The sequence below is a fragment of the Gopherus flavomarginatus genome, chromosome 11 (assembly GCF_025201925.1).
Source record: "Gopherus flavomarginatus isolate rGopFla2 chromosome 11, rGopFla2.mat.asm, whole genome shotgun sequence".
Classification (NCBI taxonomy): domain Eukaryota; kingdom Metazoa; phylum Chordata; order Testudines; family Testudinidae; genus Gopherus; species Gopherus flavomarginatus.
The window spans coordinates 31,861,351-31,880,815 of NC_066627.1; the positions used below are offsets into that span (position 1 = coordinate 31,861,351).

The following is a 19,465-nucleotide window of genomic DNA, read 5'->3' on the forward strand; positions in this document are numbered from 1 at the left end:
CAGTCAGCCATCAGGTCTCTGGCTTTGGTGACACAATGAGGCAGCAGATCGAAAGTCATGGCTGCTTTTATATTTTAAGTGGCGATTTTTACTGATATAAGTCTGGAAGCGTGTATGTCTGATGCAGAGGACTGAAGTGACCTTGCCCCAGATGGTCTGGCACAGCCAAATCTCTGTGGACTCCAGAGGGTTATCTGTCCTAGAGGCTTACCTCTGAGAAGTGTGCTTCCCCCTTCAGGACCCAGCTGCTGTTCCACCAGGCACGCTCTCCCTGTTGGACTCCGCATGCTGAAAGCTGGGCAGGACGCCTCACCGGGCCCAAACCACTGGCTTTGAAAAGAGAGTTGTAACAAAGAGCCGCTGTGCAGCAGCTCTTGACAAAGCGCAAGGTAACATGCCTGGCCCTTTAATCCCACCGTTCCAACTGATACAGACACCACCACGCCGCTCCAGTTCATGTTTTATGCTCTTTATTTAGGAACAACTGAAAAGGTCTCATTTCTTTTCACCAAACTATACAAGCAAGCTCCCCCCGCCCCTCTCCACATATACAAAAGTAAGGGAAACTTGTGGTTCACTTCTCAGAAGTGGCACTGTTGCTACAGGGAGCTCTCACCCACAGAATAAGAGCATGTAAAGTCCATCGCAGGGACAAGCGACCCTAGTACTAGTAATAACTATAGCTCACAGTCACAGGCAGCTTTGTTTTTCTCTTTAAAACCTTCACCAAAAGTAAAAACTACCTTCTCACGCAGGTGCCACGTTAAATCTCCTAATTACGGTCTTAAAAAAAAATCCAAAATAACTCCCCCTCCTGCCCTCCTCCCCTACCCCCCATACAAAGGTACAAAGACGACAGCCAAGCCTTTTCTCTGTCCCTGGCCACAAGGCTACCCTTATGAAAGGTCCCATTGCAGCTCCAATTCTAGTTTCCTTTGGATAAATCCACACAGAATCCCAGGTCACTCAGCACCAGGATGATTTTAAACAAGACACCATATGTTGATTGTGTGGTCTGATGAGAAGCAGTGTGTTCCCAAAGCCTGACTTTTAGTGCCACGCTACCTACATGGGGTGAAAAATTCCTGACAAAATTCCTAACAAAAATAATCAGATGGGGCTGAGCAAAACTGCAACTTTATCAAGAAGATTTCTATCCTGCTCTCTTCACTGGCACCAGCGAACAGCATATGGATACTACCATCCATCTACCAGGACAGGAGAGATTTGCTTAAGGCCAGCCTTCAAATCAGTGACCAAGTGGCGCCGTATGCTCTTTGCTGAAATGAGGACAAGTGTAATAGATCTCTGCTGCATCTGGAAGAGTTCAGTTAATTTGTTTTCCTGTTTGTTTTCCAGCTTTTGTGGCGCTAGTCTGAAATTCCTGGCAGATCCCATTGCAGTAATGGACACAGCAGGAACTACCCTGGCAGAGAGTGTGACTGAATCCCCTTTTCATGCTGGCAGCTTCAACTGATACTTACATGTTTGAGGTTAGGTCAATAGGGTTCCCTGTCTTAGGAACTAGTTTCACAAATTTAAAACACCGTTTCACTGGGAAGTAGGGAGAGATGAGTTTAACACTATCACTGTAACTATGAATACAGCCATGTGAAGGTACAGTATTCCCATCTCTCACCTGCTGACCTGTGCCAAGTTCTGAAAAACTTCTTACCATCTGAACTCAGCCATAACATTTCATCTTCTAGTCAGGCTCTATGATCAGTTGTTCCAGCTTTATTTGGGGGGAAAGGTTTTTAAAGTTTCCAATCATCAAGAATTGCTGCTCTGTGTGGAAAAACGAAACTGCTATTCAGCCTTCCAGATCCTCCTCCTCCTCCTGAATGTATAGATCAAGAGCTGGCCCCAACAGCAAATACAAGAGAATGTGGTGTCTTGTCACTGTGCCTCTCACTGCAAGTCATGCCATCACATAAGCATTGTTAAACTAGATACCCAACCTATTTAGTTTCATACCACAGCTGCCATTGTGCCCTGCCTTTGCTGATTGATTCTCATGCTGTGAAACATTTGCCTTGGCAAATGACACACAAAGGCCGCTGTAGAAAGGATAGACCATTCTGCTTTAAATAACTGAAACATCAGGTGCAAGCTCTCTGCAGATCGCTGCATAATAGCAAGGCTAAGCAAGCATGGAGTGTCGTAGGGCTGTGTCCATCCCACTGCGCCACGTTTGGAACTCGGCTTCATTTACGGGCCCGATTTGCAGAATTGCTGAGTGTCCACAGCTCTAGCTGAAGTCAATGGGAACTGTCAATACTCAATATCTTTGAAAATCGGGCAGCAGCTGTACAGCCGTCCCTCTCCAGCTATTTTATACCAGGGGCATCACTATGGTATCCCCTAATTTTACTTCTTGTTCTCCGTTTTCCACAATTTGGCTATCCCCAGCCTTTCCAGCCTGTATTAGCCCCCCAAAAGCAATCCGATAGGGCATATTCTCTCCTGTTCCAGTCCTTGCTGTGCTGTGCAGCAAGTGGTCAGCAGGGAAGGGAGAGCAACCGGTGAAGCACTGGAATGGGTTACCTAGGGAGGTGGTGGAATCTCCTTCCTTAGAGGTTTTTAAGGTGAGGCTTGACAAAGCTCTGGCTGGTATGATGTAGTTGGAGATTGGTCCTGCTTTGAGCAGGGGGTTGGACTAGATGATCTCCTGAGGTCTCTTCCAACCCTGATATTCTACGATTCTGCACCACCACCTACTAGTACTGATAAGTCTGATTCAAACATTACACTTCTAAGAGTTACAGGGGATGCAGCTTGGGGAGTATATTTCCAATTCACGATCAAATACCAAAGTTGTTAACACAGTCACCTGTTAGGCTGGACACCTGCAGGTAACTCAAATGCAGGCAGCTGCAAATGCCCTCTGTACATGAAGCACTAACTAACCAAGCTGCTATCCCAATGACTCCCTTGTGAAATTGGAACTAGGAACTAAGTTGAGGAACCAGGTATAATTAAATTTTATAGTGTTTTTGAAAAAAACATCCAGGATGCTAGCCAAAAAATCAGAGCCTTGACTAGCAGATCACTGCTCTTAATAACTAGCAAGCCAATTCTATTCCTAGAACCAGGAAAACCTACGATTCTTTTTAAGATGAGACATGACTGGATATTAATCTGGATAGCAGGTAACTAAGCACTTGAGTTTCTGGTTTTAAGCCAGCCCACCTCCTATACAGAAGTCTAATGTTAGTGAGATGGAAGCAACAACATAAGACTGAAGATAAGAATTTTTACAGCTGTGCAACCATCAAATCTGAGTGAACATAGGCTCACTTTTAGCTGAGGGAGTTGGAGAAATTAGTTTTTAAAAATTTCCTCTCCTAATAAGTAAATGCTAACTCACCACTCTATCTAGCCCATTCTCTCCTTTTATCTAGTCCAAGTGACAAGGATGGTTGATTAGAGGATGACAAAAGTTAATACTGTTTAGGTGCAAAATTGTGGTGGTGTTTCCTGCAACACCAGGTGCAGAAGTACTGCTGATGGGACTGTCAAACCACTTCACAGTGACCAAGAGTTGGTCCACAATTGTTTCAGTTTCAGGCGCAAGCACACTTCTAATGTCCTGCACCAAATCCTATGTATTTTGGTATTAGCGCCTACTTCATGTCAACCTATTTACCAGAGGTATTAGATCAGGGGTTCTCAAACTGGGGGTCGGGACCCCTCAGGGGGTACTGAAGTTATTAATGGGGGTTGCGAGCTATCAGCCTCCACCCCAAACCTCGCTTTGCATCCAGCATTTATAATGGTGTTAAATATATTTTAAAAAGTGTTTTTAATTTTATAAGGGGGGGTCACAGTCAGAGGCTTGCTATGTGAAAGGGGTCACCAGCACAAAAGTTTGAGAACCACTGCGTTAGATGAACCATGGATGACAGTAGCTCTCCCTTCTTTATAACAAACCCTTTTGGAAATACCAACTAAAAATGTGTTGGTAATAAACACGTGGGAGATTAAAAAGGAACCAGGTTTCTTTTGGTGTCTGGTTAAGAAGCTTTATCCCAGACCCATTTTATCACTCCCACCTTCACCATGCCTGGACAGGTGCAATTCCATTCACTTTAGGAAAGCCAGGCTGCACAGAAGCATATTTGAAAATTCCTCTAACAAAAAAGGACTAAATAGCCTGATGTCTTTACACATCCACAAACAAGCATTTAGCAGCTCTAACCCTTCAAGGCTGGGTTTTCTGGGTACACCATGGCCAAATTCCCTTCAGCTGACTAGACTTTTCCTTTTATTTTCTGGGCTACTGGCGGACTAAAATCCAGCTGCAAAAAAATTCAGCCAGTGCCTGGAAAGAGAGATTTCAGAAACCCATTCACAGGGTGATGATTGAACATTTCCTTCAGTGGCCTGGAGATGGCTCTTTCTAAGTGTATGCCAACAAAGTCACCTTGAAGGGGCAAACTGTGTTTCCAACATCTTTATATAGCACTCAGTAAAGTGTACATTTTGAATGTACATCTTATGCAGTAAAAATTGCGCATTTGAACAGTACATGTGCATATTTAAATACTCCTGCACGTATACAGACACTAGAGAGTAAATGACTTACCTGTATTTGTTCTCTTCAGTTAACACTGTACATGCAGCCATACTCTTGGGTCACCAGAGTCCCAGCAGTAGCATCAAGAGTAATGGTCAGTGCTAGACATTTCTAGTTCTCCCTCCCATCCCTTGCTGTTTCAGGGTATACAAGATGACAGTTGCAGGGACTATGTAAATGGAGGCACCAGCAGCCATTGTGGAACAGACATCTCGGCTCATCAGAACATAGGAGCTCAGCCTTGCAAATGTTGAGTTCACACCATTGAGAGGCTGGTTATTGTTGCTGGTATGCCTCTAACAAAGGTTTAATGTGACCTGTACAGTTGCAATGCTGTTTTCTGCATAAGGAGAAATGCTGTTCTATCAGCACGGTTCTCTGAACTGCCACCAACTGAACTAACAGGCGTAGGTGTCCCGCTAGAGTCCTTGCATTCCCAAACAATGCTATGACTAAAGAGAGCTACTCGTCTTAATTACTGAATAGTGAGGCCTTCTAAATAAGGGCACGAGGAAAGGGGAACGCTATTCAAGAAGATGACTTAAGGTAGAAATCAAATGCTACCTTTGGAAGAGACGCCAGGAGAGATTTAAAAATACCAACCTCTCTTTACAAACTGACACTAGATCAAGTCACTTAGAGCTTGAAACTCACCCATTTAATAAATATCTCCTACCACTGAGAATAAAGCCTTCCACATTAAGAACAATTACACTAGAATCAAAAATAATAAAAAAGCTGCTTGAAGGCAGTAATCGCCCAAGACATTGTAGACATATACATATTAAAAAGGTATATGATTAAGTGAGCACTTAATATACCAGATAACTAAAAACTAGTTTGCAATGTATTTATTTTCTAGGGTCTTCAGAAAGACAGGACTACAGTTGGAGAACTAGGTAAGGTGACCTGGACCAATAAGTGTAGGTTAACAGCATTAGCACAGTGGGACAAGAGAAGGAATCTAATTCAACTAGTGTTGTAACAAGCAAGCTTCCTGTCTATAAAACTGGTTGCCTGCCCAGTAGAGGCCTACTAGACAAGGATGACTTGAAACGTTAGCAGAAAGCCAATTTTTTGTCTGTATTTGTTCTCTGAAGAACAGTTTGTTCTCTATATAAACAATGAAAGGGGTTCCAGGGCAGGATGGAAACATTAAGTGCTAGTTCTCGGTAATTAACGTGAGGCTTGGAGAGTAATGGGCTGTGCTACATTCCACCGCCTGGCGTAAAAGAAATAAAATTACTCCAGGCAGTAGGGGGACAGATTATATCCAACTCTATCTCCTGACCTTTGCAGGATCCCGACCCCCACTGGATATTGGAGGGTGTACAATAGCTTATTCCTCCCCCATCCCCAGGGAAAGAAACCTACATCCACCCCACTGATTTCATCCTGTTCTTGATACGAAGACTGGCATGTTGCTTCTCAGATCTTCTCCTCTCTTGCTCTGACACACATACTGACACTCACGATGGTATCCACCATTCCCTGATCTAGCAGCCCAAGAGTCGGGGACGTATGCAACACTGCCAACCGTTAGAGAACAAACACATTACAAACAGCTGAAGATAAAAATGTATTGTGCCATGATAGTCCATTTCTATGCAAAAAATACGTTTACACAATCAATGTCCAAAATTAATTATGCTTGTTGAGGCGGCTGTCTGCATGTCAAAAGTTGGTTCCATTATATGAATATGAAATCTGAAAGTTTATCCACTGGAAAGGAAACAACAGCATCCTACGTCACAAGAGTGAGAAGATCTTACTGATGCCCTACTTTGGCCAGCTGGTGAGTAAAATTCTAGATTAGGCTGCAGATGGCACTGCATGAAGAGCCCAATTCTCTTGCTCTCCCTCTCTGCTGTGCTGTACTGAAAGGTCTCATTACAGCAGTGCTTTTACACCACCACTCCCTGCTACTGAGATTTGTATCAGGCCCATGGATTTACACTCTTCTCAAATGTAATCGCAGATCCTTCAGAGCTGGCAGTTTAAGGTCAATCTGTTTCTGAAAGAGACAACATACACAAGTGTCAGAATACAGGTCACATGCTTACAAAATTGGCATGTAACGCTGGGGCCTCTTCTGCTGGAAGAGCCTGCTTTGAGCAACAGCTGGTTGCATTGTAAAATGAAGCTACAGAACAGGATCCTGCTGTGAGGAGGAAGGAACAGGGCTGGCGTGAAGGCTAGAAATTGCATGGGGGCAGGAAGGAAGCAGTAGCTACACCCAGGCAGCTGTGGCAGTTGGCAGGATGCCACCTCTTATGGCAGAAGTTTGTTGTAGTTATGTGAGTCCTTCTCTGGACCACCCTGTTCCAGAGATCTAATAAGATGGAGCATGGCCGCATAGGTGCTGGAACTAGGGGTACTGGGGGTGCTGCAGCACCCCCTTGCTGGAAGTGGTTTCCATTATATACAGGGTTTACAGTTTGGTTCAATGGCTCTGCTCTCAGCACCTAAGTTCCCTCTAAGCAGCTGTGTGCCCACGCAACTGCCTATTAAGCTCCGCATAGGGGTTCAGGGCTGCAGCGGGGAGAGGTGCTTCTCCCTGCTGGCCCCAACATGGACCTGCCCCAGGTGTGCCGCGCCAGGGGAGAGGTGCCCCTCCCTCGCCCCGGCCCAGGCCTACCGGAGCTGCGGGGGAGAGGAGCTCCTCCTTCAGCCCAGCCCAGCTCAGTCGGAACTGCCGCAGCCGGGAAGAGGCACCTCTCCCCCAGCCAGAGCTGCTGTGGCGAGAGGGCTGGAGGGTGAGTCCTCTCTCCCCACCACAGCCCCTGGGCAGCCTGCACCCCAAACTCCTCATTCCGGGCCCCATCCCAGAGCCAGCACCCCCACACCCCAATCCTTTGCCCCAATCCTGAACCCCCTGAAGCTCCTAGCCCCACCCCAGAGCCTGCACCCCACTCACCCCCTGCCTCTGAGCCCTTTTCCACACTCCAAACCTCTCAGCCCCACCCTGCCACATGAATTTTGTTATGTGCACCAACGTGAAGGTAATGTGTCTACATTACAGGGAAAAGTCGATCTAAGCTATGCAATTTGAGTTACGTGACCAGCGTAACTCAAGTTGACATAGCTTAGATCTATTTACCGCGGGATCCACACTACGAGATGTTGATGGGAGACGCTCTCCCATCAACTCCCCTGACTCGTCTTGATCCGGTGGAGCACAGGAGTCGACGGGAGAGTGAGCTGCGGTTGATTTAGCGGGTCTTCACCAGACCCGCTAAATCAACCGTCGATCCTCCAGTAAGTGTAGACAAGCCCTCATCAGCCTTTCAATCAGCACAAGAGCAGGGTCCCTTTAAAACCCATCCCTCCTCTAGAAATTGTGTTTAAAAAAAACTTTGAAGGGGGGAAGCCACTAAAGACTGGAACTTAATTCTTTAAAGGCCTCTAAACTTAGCACAGTTGTGTGGCAGGCAGGAGCCTGGCTTCAACCTGATCTGCTGGGCCTCTGTGCTTTAGCGAGGTTTAGTTCAGAAAACTGTCCAGCTGCTGAGGATCCTCAAGGAGATGGCTGGGGCTCTACTGGGTGAGGAGGGAGAGTGCATCCTCACCCACCCGGCAGCACTGTGCCAAAAACAGGCCCCCTCATATCACCTTGTCCAAAGAATCCATGTTGAGCTTAGAAGCAACCCTGTTTCCAGGAGGAGTCCTGGAATGGGTGTTAGGGCAGCTGGCAGCCAATGCCATTTCAGCACAGCTCCACTGGAAACCCCGCCTCTCAGTGCTCTTCCCTCAGACCAGTGTCTGACTTTCACACGGGCGCGTCTCGCAGTGCTCTACGTACTTTGTGCTTACAGCGTTTTCCATGCAGAGACCTTAAGACACTGTACAAAGTGTGTGTGTGGAGGCGGGATGGGACAGACCCACGGTCGCACAGCTGGGAAACAAACAGAAGCCAGGCTGCCTGCCTCCCAGTCAGTCGCCCTATGTAAAGCAATCCTCTCCTGGCAGGAGGATGGACTAGATTCTCTGTTTGGTTTTATCCCTGCTTAAACTTCTGTGATAGGGTTCTATGTCTCAGCAGCGCTGGTGTCTGAACTCGGGGAGCTAAATAAAAGACAAGCATGACTAGAGGGGTGCCAAGGGTTGCACCCTTTGCCCCATCACTCCTGACTTTCTTTTCTGAATCAGTTTAACCATAACCATGCCCTGGCTTTTTTCACCCCTTCCAGATCAGCTCTGCCACCAAGTAAATCTGTAACAATAAATCTTGGGCATTAAACCCCACAAGTGTCAAATGCTAGTCAGTCAATGTTCAGTGTCATTCTGACTTTGCTTCTTGGTGCTGGAATGAGCCTATTTACAACAGGTAAGCTACGCGAAACAGCCAAAACATCAATCAGTTTCTTACCAAGCTGAACTGCAGGTTGCTGGCTAACTGTATCAAAGAGTTCCAAATGGCCTTCCTGGCCACTGGGCTCCCAAGGTTCGCTATTCTCAGATACCTCCGAACTGGCATCGCATGTCCCTTTTTGGCTTCCTGCTTGTTCACCCGTGCCCGAGTATCGATCTTCACTTCCCGTGTCAGACACGGTCCGGGTTTCTTCGTCCACCTTTACAGCAAACCACACCCTAACCTGCTGTGAATTCAGTTCAGTTCTCTCACACAAGCTCTGAAGGTCATCTTCATACAGCATCTTGTGCTTTTTGTAATACTCCTCTAGGATCTCTTTGCTAGCTGGGCTGATCACCGCTAAGCCTGGAGGGAAGATACCCCGCCGGTAGTTCTCATACCATTTCAGCTGGCCATTTTTTAACCCATACCGGCTGTCCCCAAACCAACGAATTATCTCAGCCCGGGGCAGGCCTGTCTGAGCAACTATGGTATCATATTCTTGATTTGTTGGTCGCTGTGTCTTTACGAACATTTGTTTAAGCAAATGCCGCTGTTGGGCTGTTTTTTTAAAGTTCAGTTTGGTTTTTGCAGGGGTAGGTGGCCTGCTAGAACTGTTGTCCCCCTGATCATTTGCACCTACCTCTGGCAATTCATTTTTGCCATTTGACTCAGTCACTCTAAGCTTCTTCAGATTGATTTTAATAGGACTAACTTTCCGCTCCAGTGAAGTCTGATTGTTGCTTGGGGTGTCTAATGAACCATTTTCTCTTGAGACCCTCAGTTCATCTGAGGAATCTTCCTCTTCTCCACAATTATTGTCAGCATCCTCCTCCTCTTGCTGGACCATTTCTTCTGCTTTTTTATTTTCCTCCATCACCATTTTTTTCCTCCTCTCTGAAAACCAGCTATCAATTTCTCTCCTGGTCATTTTTGTTTCACTCCTCAAACGGTCCACTTCTTCCTCTGGAGGAAAACGGTTTTGTGCAAAACTGCCTTCCAAAGCCTTGAGCTGCTCTGGTGCTCTCTCTTTGTATTTCGTTGGGGTGAAGTCGGGCGTTTGATGCCAGGACTGTCGCCTTGTTTGGTGATTAGCCACAGGCATCGCTGCTGTCGTAGAGGTTAAGTCAATCTCTTTTGGTGACACACTGAAGGTAATGTCAGGCATGGAGTCAATAATTATTGTATTATCTCCAGCAAACATGGCTCTACTGCCTTTCATATTCCTGAAATGATATCTCCTATCACTAAACCACTTTCGAACCTCCCTAGTAGTAAGGCCTGTAATTTTGGTCAGACGCTCAACTTCAGCGTGGCCAGGGAACTGATTCCTGCAGAAGCTGTCTTTCAGTGCAGACAGCTGCTCGTGGGACTTCTTATTTTTGTAGATGCTGGGATCCATGAAAGCTTGTGAAGATATGCTTGGGCATGCAGTCAGCAGAGACTGAGCTGTGTTGACCACCTTCACAGCTGATGCGCTGCTCGAACACACATTGTTGTGTTGCGTAATGGGCTGGAGCTTGGGAATAGATGTCACTGCTAACGTGAGAGACGAGCTGCTTCCTTTTAATCCATTTGTCATTATTGGTTGTGTAACGAGTAACCCTCCCGTTCCTTCTGGTTGCCCGACCATGTGACCAGGCAGAGTTGCCTGAATGAGATGCTGGACATTGCTGGCATTTGCAACTAGAGGTGTATTTAAAACTGTGATAGTGGGCTGCGGTACAGACTGAATAACCGTGTTGAACATTTTTTTCCGTGCATCTTCTATCTCCTCTGGGGACCAGCTAATGCCTTGTTTCAACCTCTGGGCAGTAAACCATATCTTAAGCTGCTCTTCTGGGTACTTGGTCACGACAGTCAAATAGCAAAGCTCAGCTTTTGTAGGATAGGGAAACTTATGGAAGGAATTTTTCAGGAAGCTGTTGGAATCCATGGCTGCATTGTACGTGGGAATGCTGCTCAGAGGAATCATCACTTTAGGAAGGGATTTGGACGTGGGTAGGTCCTGGTGCAGCTGTGGCTGCTGCTGCAATGACACAAGTTGTGCAACGCCTGCCTGCAAAACAGGCACGTTTCCCAATATGGAGCCATTGACTATGTGAGATGATTTTGCTGAGCTGGTCGTTGACTGGCTGGCTGGCAGAGACCCATTGGTGAATGAATGGTCACCATTTTTCATCGCCAAGTCATTGCCTGGCTGATTTGATACATTCTCCTTCAACATGTGAATTTTTTTGGTCTCAGGCTTACCTTTCATTATCTTCATAATGGGAGTTTTGGTGATGATGATTTCAGCTTGACCATCTACCCCCTCCTCACAGAATTCTCCTGGAAGGTCTTGGTTGCTGGTGGCATCAGAGATACTCTGCTCCACTGTCGTATGATTATCCTGCTTAGCCACATTCCAGAGGAAGCCAGTTTCACCACCGTGGCACTCGGCATTGTGATGCAAAAGCCCTTTGTGGCTTTGTGCCAGAAAACTGCACTCAACACATACAAATGAGGGGTCTTTGCTGAAGTCTAAGTGCTCAGAATCCATGTGTCCAAAGAAAAGATTAACATCTTGAGATCCAAAATCGCAATACTTACATAAGTACGTATCACCATCCATAATATTGCGATGCCCATTATACAATGTTGCATTATTGCTGCTATTGTTAATAACAGCATCACCAGCTTCCGGAGGTTCAGGAGGCAGGTGCTGTTGAGTTCCTTCATGATTATCTTCCACAGCATCTGATTCCATCTCCTGCAGCACCATTGTTTTTACCGGTATCATGCAAGGAGTTGTGGATTTTCGTTTGCTAGCCATCGCTGCAACCAATCCAGGTAATTAATGCTTTAAAAAATAAAGCGCTGTTCTTTGCAAGTGTTCTGAACTCTAGATTCCAGCAAATCCATGCTGTCCAAAGGAATATTTTTCAAGAGTTGACAAATGTTTACATTTGCCATTGAACCTGAGGAAGAGAAGAGAGAAGAGTTACTAAGCTTTGCACTAGACAAAACACATACACTTTACATTCTGATTATAATTGTTATGGTATTTTAATTGCTTCACAAGATAAATCATTTCAATATTAAACTGAAAAAGTTTGAAAGCTGGCGATAATGAATTTGATTGTTCTGCTTTTTGTCCAAATGATTGTGTAGAAGGGAGAATTAGATAAGTGAGCCATACACAGTCATAATATTGAGATTCCAGGCCGCAGATAGGTGACTTGTGCTTTGACATTGGGCTGTGTCTGGCTGCTTATGGTCCAAATCACCCTATTTCTTCATACAGGCTCCTCTCTTGCCTCTGTCCTATCAATTGCTAGCAAGAAGAGGAGCCCATGAAAGCAGGCAGTTGTAAGCAGAGGACTACGCTGCACACTAAGTCCAGAGGGGGCCTTGCACATGGAAATGTCAGATGCAGTGCTGAGCAGAGGACAGGGCTACAGTCCGAGTGTTGCATTTTGGCTGTCCTTGCAGTAGTTCACCCAGTCTACACCAAATCTGTTAGTGTCTTGTGCCGCTTTTTTTCTCTAGCATGGTGTTTACAGGGTCTGTTTAGTCTTCAGCTAGAGTTGCAAGGGAAGATGGTTCGTCAAGAGAGCAACTGAAGTGTACACACTTATCTCTTAGATTCCCTCTCCTATGGCACCCATGAATGCTGCACTGTTGTAGCTTTAAAGGTTCAGACAACTCTATTTAATGGCATTTAGGTGTTCTTTGGGGAATTGCAATGCCTCCACGACACATGGCCGTTTTCCTGGGTGCAGGGGATCAAGGAGAAGAGACGTCACCACAGCATTTTTTTTTATTTTTTTAAATCTTACTGTGTGTTGTCTTTTCTTCACAAGTTATAGTAATTCTAGATCAAGATAATATTCTGCTGAAGGCTAGGGCTGGGCAGGTCTTCAGGCGCAATCTTGTCTCTTACCTGGTGCAGTCTGCAATATGCACACTGGATGCTCCATGCCTGAGCTCACCTGCCAAAGGCAGTAAAATGGTCTACGGTAGCTGGCATCATGAATAATTTGCCAAAACTGATCCAGATCAGAAGGGGGATAGCAAATCTGAAGCAGCCCGTTTCTCCTCTAACCCTTCTTCAATCTACTACCTACAGCACTTCTCTCATCAACACTTACTTGAATTTCAAAACCTTCTACATGGATTATAATATCCATTCTTTTCAAGGGAAAATATAGATTTTTACATACAAGAATAAAATAGTATTTTCCAGATTGCATGGTCACTTGGAAGTATATGACCACTCATAGGCGCTTGCTTTTCAAAGTGCTGGTGGTGCTCGACTCCCAGCTCTGCCCTCACTCTCCCCTTCCCCCAAGGTCCCATCCCTCCCCGCCTCACTTCTTCCTGCTCACTGCGTCCTGCCCGAGCACACTGCGTCCTCACTCCTCCCCGCTCTCTCTCAGCCTCCTGCACGCCATGAAACAGTTGATTGTGGTGGATGGGAGGTGCAGAGAAGGAGGCGGAGGCACTGAACCTGCGGGGCCCACTGGCAGGCAGGAGGCGCTGGGGAAATGGGAGGGGAGCTGACAGTGGGTGCTCAGCACTCACCATTTATTCCCCAAGGGTGCTCCAGCCCCGGATGACCCACCGAGTCAGCGCCTGACCCATAGTACCTACTACACAGAGACTTTGTGCCAGACTTTACCAAGATTTACAGTAACACAGAGATATTTATAAAAACACTAATTAAAGTGGATCTTGAAAACTGACTTATCATCCTATTAGAAGATCCAGGTAAGTAATTACTGTCAGTTATAAGCAATGTGAACTGGCAATCTACCAGCTTTCTTAGCAGATTTTCTGTGCTGATGTCATGCACAGAAACATGGGTATCAGGTGAATAATTTTCTTAGTGCTTATGCAAAACCTGCTTTTACTTTTCTTTTTCTTTTTTAAATTAATTGTGTCAGATATGGAGGAGGAAAGATCCTAATTTAAAGTTCAGCTGATGAACTAGCATTTAACTTCTGCAAGTTCATCAAAAATAAGTAAATCTCCACACCTTTTGGAAAAATAAGCTAGCTATATAACAGCGTCTGGATGTCCAGTCCTATCCTGAGCAACACTCATGCACAATTTAAAACACTCTGATAAGAAACTCTAACTTGTGCGCTGGTTTGAGATTACAAAATAGTCCTGAAATACCGTTAGTGAGCATTGAACTTGGCCCCAGAACTAACCGTGTGCTCTGCAAAAGCTGTAGGAAAAGCTGGAAGTCCAAAAGGCGTGATCTTTTTTTTTTCTGTAGTGTGAAACCTGTTTTCATTAGGTTTCTATCCCACCTTTTGGGGATGCCTTTTCCCTGTGCAAAGGAGCAGCAAGTGATTATTAGCACTAGTGAGCAGGATACTTAGGTAACCAAGTGTTTTGCTATTCAGCAAAGACCTGACTCCAATCGCCACCTACTCCCAATCCTAATTTCTGATGCCTCGTTATTTGACACGTGAGGTTGGGATGACTTTTCTAAGTCAAGTCAATTAGGAATGGCAACAAAAACAGCCATAAAACTATAAAAAGATAATGTTAAAGGTAACTGTGAAAATTAGCCTTCTTATTTCCCAGCTCTGCTCTTTGTCTACCTACTCACTTTGCTGCATCAAGTTTTCATTATTTCTTCCTCCTGTTTGGCTCTGCGGGGCCAACTCAGCTGTGGGAGACAGATCTGGAGTCTCTTCAAGTTTGTGCATCTTCAGCAGAATTATTAACAGAGTTCTAGTTACAGAATCTCTATTATTGGAGATTATGCAAGAGCCAGAAACATCCTAGGTCGTGTTTGCAGAGTTGGCAGATAAGAGTGATTGAAACATACAAAGAATCAATCTCATTGTGCCATTTTACAGTCACCTTCAAGAGCAGGTAATCAGCACTGTTTTGCTAAAACTGAATTGCTTGACCCACCTACAGAGGAATCAATAGCGCTGCTTGATGCTTATAAAGTGTCTGTACGTACTTCAGCATTTTATCCAAGCAAACTTTGCTAGGATCACAGCTGAGGGCACATCTAGACTTTGGGTGTCATAAAAGTCATGTTTTGGTTCAGACAAATATTAACTTAATATAAGATGACAATGTAAATTTAGCTTGAAATTAAGGATGGTGGTATTTAACAGACAAATGTAATCAAGTGTATTGTAAGTCAATTTCCTTAGAGCAATTACATAAAATTCAATAAAGACAAGTGCAAAGCACTACACTTAGGATGGAAAAACAAAATGCACAACTACAAAATGGGGAATAACTGGCTAGGTGGTAGTGCTGCTGAAAAGGATCTGGGGGTTATAGTGGATCATAATTTGAATATGAGTCAACATGTGACACGGTTTCAAAAAGCTAATATTCTGGGTTGTATTAACAGGAAGACATGGGAAGTAATTGTCCCATTCTGTTCAGCACTGGTGAGGCCTCAGCTGGAGCACTGTGTCGAGCACTGGGTGCCACGCTTTAGGAAAGACATGGATAAAATTGTCCAGGAGAGGGCAATAAAGGGTTCCGAAAACCTGATTTATGAGGAAACATTTTTAAAAACTGGACATGTGTAGTCTTGAGAAAAGAAGACTTAGGGGAGGGGGGACCTGATAAGTCTTAACATATGTTTAAGGGCTGTTGGAAAGAGGATGGTGATCAATCTTTCTCTCATGTCCACTGAGGATGAGCAAGAAGTAATCAGCTTAATCTGTAGCAAAGATGATTTAGATCAGATATTCAGAAAAACTTGCTAACTCTGAATGTTAAGCTCTGAACAGGCTTCCGAAGACAGTTGTGGAATCCCCATCACTGGAGGTTTTTAAGAACGGGTTAGACAAACCTGTTAGGGATAGTCTCGGTTTACTTGGGCCTGACTCAGCACAAGAGGCTGGACTAGTTGACCTCTGAAGGTCCCTTCCAGCCCTACATTTCTATGATAACCACACTAGACTTAATTCAGATTCTCAGCTGCAACTGAGTCGTGTACTGACTACATCAAAATGTTAAGAGCATGGTTGTGGTTCCTGTGCATTTTATAGAATCTGCTAATAATCTTGTGTGCATTTCCAGTGTGATAGGTAAATGGGATATCCTACAGATTCTATCATTAAACTAGGCAAGCTTTATTTTTCAACTGTGTTGGTTAACGTAATAGTGAATCAACCACTGTTAAAAAAAAAAAAAATCAGTACAAAAACAGAACTTACCTTACTACCACTTTGGATGTTTCAGACTGAGTCATGCATTCGAATGGGATCTTTGTTTCACATACACTACCCTGCAGCAGACTGGTCTGTTGATGGAAAGCAGCAATGAAAAGTTAGCTGAATGAAATACCAGCACCAGAGTTATGAGAGTAATGAAACAATGACTTCTACTTCCATAAAGGTAGGCAATTGATGTTTAATATACTCCTATGTAATACATACGTAAGTAAGGGAGCACAAGCCACTGCTTTACCTCCCAAGTACTTAAACACTTTTCCTTTGAACAGTTTTAATTAGTTTTTCTTTAAAACACAATTCTCCAGGGTGAAACTGGCCCAAAACAGTCAAATTCACACCACATCAATTATTCTTGCACCAGAGCTGCTGATACAGTAGAGTAATCACTGCTTATCTGCATACAGTGTTTGTACCAATTCAGTTACAGTAGAACCTCAGAGTTACGAACACCTCGGGAATGGGGGTTGTTCATAACTCTGAAGTGTTCGTGACTCTGAACAAAACATGATGGGGGGTTCTTTCAAAAGTTTACAGCTGAACATTGATTTCATACAGCTTTGGAACTTTACTATGCAGAAGAAAAATGCTGCTTTCCATTTATTTTTTTAATAGTTTATGTTTAACACAGTACTGTACTGTATTTGCAGTTTTTTGGGGGGGTTGTCTCTGCTGCTGCCTGATTGCATAGTTCCAGTTCCAAATGAGGCGTGTGGTTGACCAGTCACTTTGTAACTCTAGTGTTCGTAACTCTGAGGTTCTACTGTATATCAATTTCAAAACTGACAGTTAAAAATTGGTACGACCCCTGCAGCATAAAGGTGCTTCTGTTGTTAAAGTTTGCTACCCCTGTATAAGCACTTTTATATTGGTATAACTCTGTCCATGCTAGGGAGTTGCACAGACTTTTCACTGTACTGGTTTCTAAATGCACATAGTGAAACTGCTATCAACACTGTGTGTAGATTACGAATAGATTAAAATCTACTCAGCAAGTTATTCTTGGTTTTGCTTAATTTTTGGCCAGGCCTTTTAAGCCCCACTTTCCGCTGGCAGTGGTTTACGCCAGCAATGTATCGTCAACTCAGGCAGAGGCAGACTTCACAAAATAAGCTGGTCAGTAGACTGGTATTGTGGCAACTAACTGATGCTCACGTCTGGTTCAGCAGGCTGGTGTGGTAGGAAGACTGCATTTTAAAATGCTCAAACCCTAGGATCTAAACAATAGCAATTATGTAAATATCTGTATTAACTTTAACGATCGTTCGAAAAAAACAATACTGCTGCTTTAAGCATAACCGCTTTCTTCCATTCTCTCTGTCACACAAACAATCCACTACATTGTCGTCATATTATTTTGCTGGTTTTTTGCATGTTTGTGTCTTTGTTTACAAGGAAAACAATGTCTAAAGACTAATTATAAACTGTGTTTTACAATTTCAGAGCTTACTTTTACATATATTAAAAAAAGAAGGTTTCAAAGGTTTCAAACTGTGCACTGGTGGGTCTGAACTTTCCGCTTTTCTCGGCTCAGCTGGATTTAACTGGTTTGCTTTTAAATGTTTCAGTGAATTAATGAGTTAGGCTGTTAATGCAAAACATTCATCCCACATAATGCCAAGGTCCTCAATTAGAAGATTAATTTATGACCTTTTGCAAACCTTGCCCAGAAACGAAAAATTAATGCACACCATAACTAAATGCTGGAGTTATTATCTTACTGCTGGAATCCAGAAGGTGGTAAGACAACCACCCCATTCCCTCCACTAGAGTTACAGACCTCCCAACAGTCCTCGGTTTCACAGGACTGTCCCACTTCAACCCCAAAACTTCTTGTCCCAGTTGAAGGGAACACTTCCCACGATCAAGGCCACTGGTGGGGGTGCAGTTTCCCTGGGGCCCCCATTTGAAAGAGCCCTCCAAACTGAGTGGCACTGTGACCTGGTGCAAGGGTTGCACTGTCACTCAGGCTTGGCCCGGCTGCCCCTCCATCTTCATCTACAGAGAAGCAGACGGGACAAACCAGTGTGGGGTTGTATCCTGCTTTAGACACTTCAAATGTTGGGAACGTGGAGTTAAGGGTGTGACAATGTTTACTTTACTTAAAAAAGATAATACACACAAGTATCTTCTTTTTAGAGTACTCTGATTTGGACACAGAAACTTGCTCTGAAATTTGACATAGCTCAGTCTGAGCGCAAATATTCTATTTAAAAAAAAGAAAAAGAAAAAAGAATCAATGGTTTTCCTGATGCTTTATGGGCCTGTCAGCTACTTTCTCAAGGCCAGGCTTACTCTTTCTGTCTTGTTCAAAACCAAACACATGATTGGTTCTTTAATAATCATATTAGTTTATTTTTAAACTAAAAATGTGCAGGTCCCCAGTTCACATAGTATTATGGATATGTTTTACAGGAGGAAGGCTATCTTTAAAGCAGGAAGAAGTTTACATTTAAGAAGTGTTTACTGTGCTCCTTCAACAAGCTACAGTATTTTATTCATAGATCCATAAATTACTTTGAAACAGTCCCCAGGTGCGTCTCCCCAATATGTACCCAGATGGCCATCAGTAATCAGCAATATAAAATAGCATGAATAAAGGACTGCTGGGATCAGCCAGCAAACATTCCAACCGCGGTGTGTAACCTAATTGACAGGTTACCCAGGTGTTACTAAAATGAAATGTTTTATGGAAATACTACCACTTTAAGAAGCAAGTTTATCCAGGCATACCGACATCCGTTAAACACTGGTCTTTGGTCTCACAACACGCTCCGGAGGCACGCAGATAACCTGGCATAACGGCTGTGTGTTACAGCTAACTATTTCAGTCCATCAGATAGAGACTGACCTCGTTTACTGAGGCACTTCATAGGGTGACAGAAGGACCACAGAGCTGGTATCCTACATGCCTACCAGCTGAGCAGGTTCCAGGATCTGTTCTCTACAGTTAGTCCTTAACATTTGTTTTGCATTTGCAATCAGTCCATGACAAATCATGTAGGAGGTCACTAGTCAGATTAATTATCCTCCTCACTGCCAGTGCACACACCATCCAGCTGGTGAAGACTATTGAATTTCCAGACAGATAAGCGATGGAAGGATAAAGTTAGGGCCTGATCTAAACACAACAAGCTGCTCTAGTTTAACTCATCAGTTTTTAAACTCTGTGTAGTGCAGGCCTAAAATAGATACAGAGAAACAGCCGAGTTAACACCGAGTGAGGTGAGTGGAGGTATTTCACACGTCAGGGGTGAGTCCCGAGACTTCCTGTTGTCTGTAGCCACAGGTGAGGGCTCTCGGTTACCCACATGGTTCTGCAGTGCAGAT

General features: G+C 44.3%; 1 protein-coding gene across 1 annotated transcript; it reads right to left on the reverse strand.

The window, feature by feature from the left end:
- Window positions 1–453: 453 nt before the first annotated feature.
- ZHX3 (zinc fingers and homeoboxes 3) lies at window positions 454–17,319 on the reverse strand. Its single transcript, XM_050917295.1, has 4 exons — window positions 17,179–17,319; window positions 16,121–16,206; window positions 8,949–11,890; window positions 454–6,593 (listed from the first exon to the last, which is right to left on the reverse strand). Exons 3-4 carry the CDS (start codon window positions 11,743–11,745, stop codon window positions 6,583–6,585), a joined length of 2,808 nt encoding a protein of 935 aa, XP_050773252.1. The 5' UTR covers window positions 11,746–11,890; window positions 16,121–16,206; window positions 17,179–17,319; the 3' UTR covers window positions 454–6,582.
- Between the last annotated feature and the right edge of the window lie 2,146 nt (window positions 17,320–19,465).

Excerpts from the sequence above, each read along its gene's own strand:
- ZHX3 (XM_050917295.1), bottom strand. The coding sequence starts at position 11,745 with ATGGCTAGCAAACGAAAATCCACAACTCCTTGCATGATACCGGTAAAA.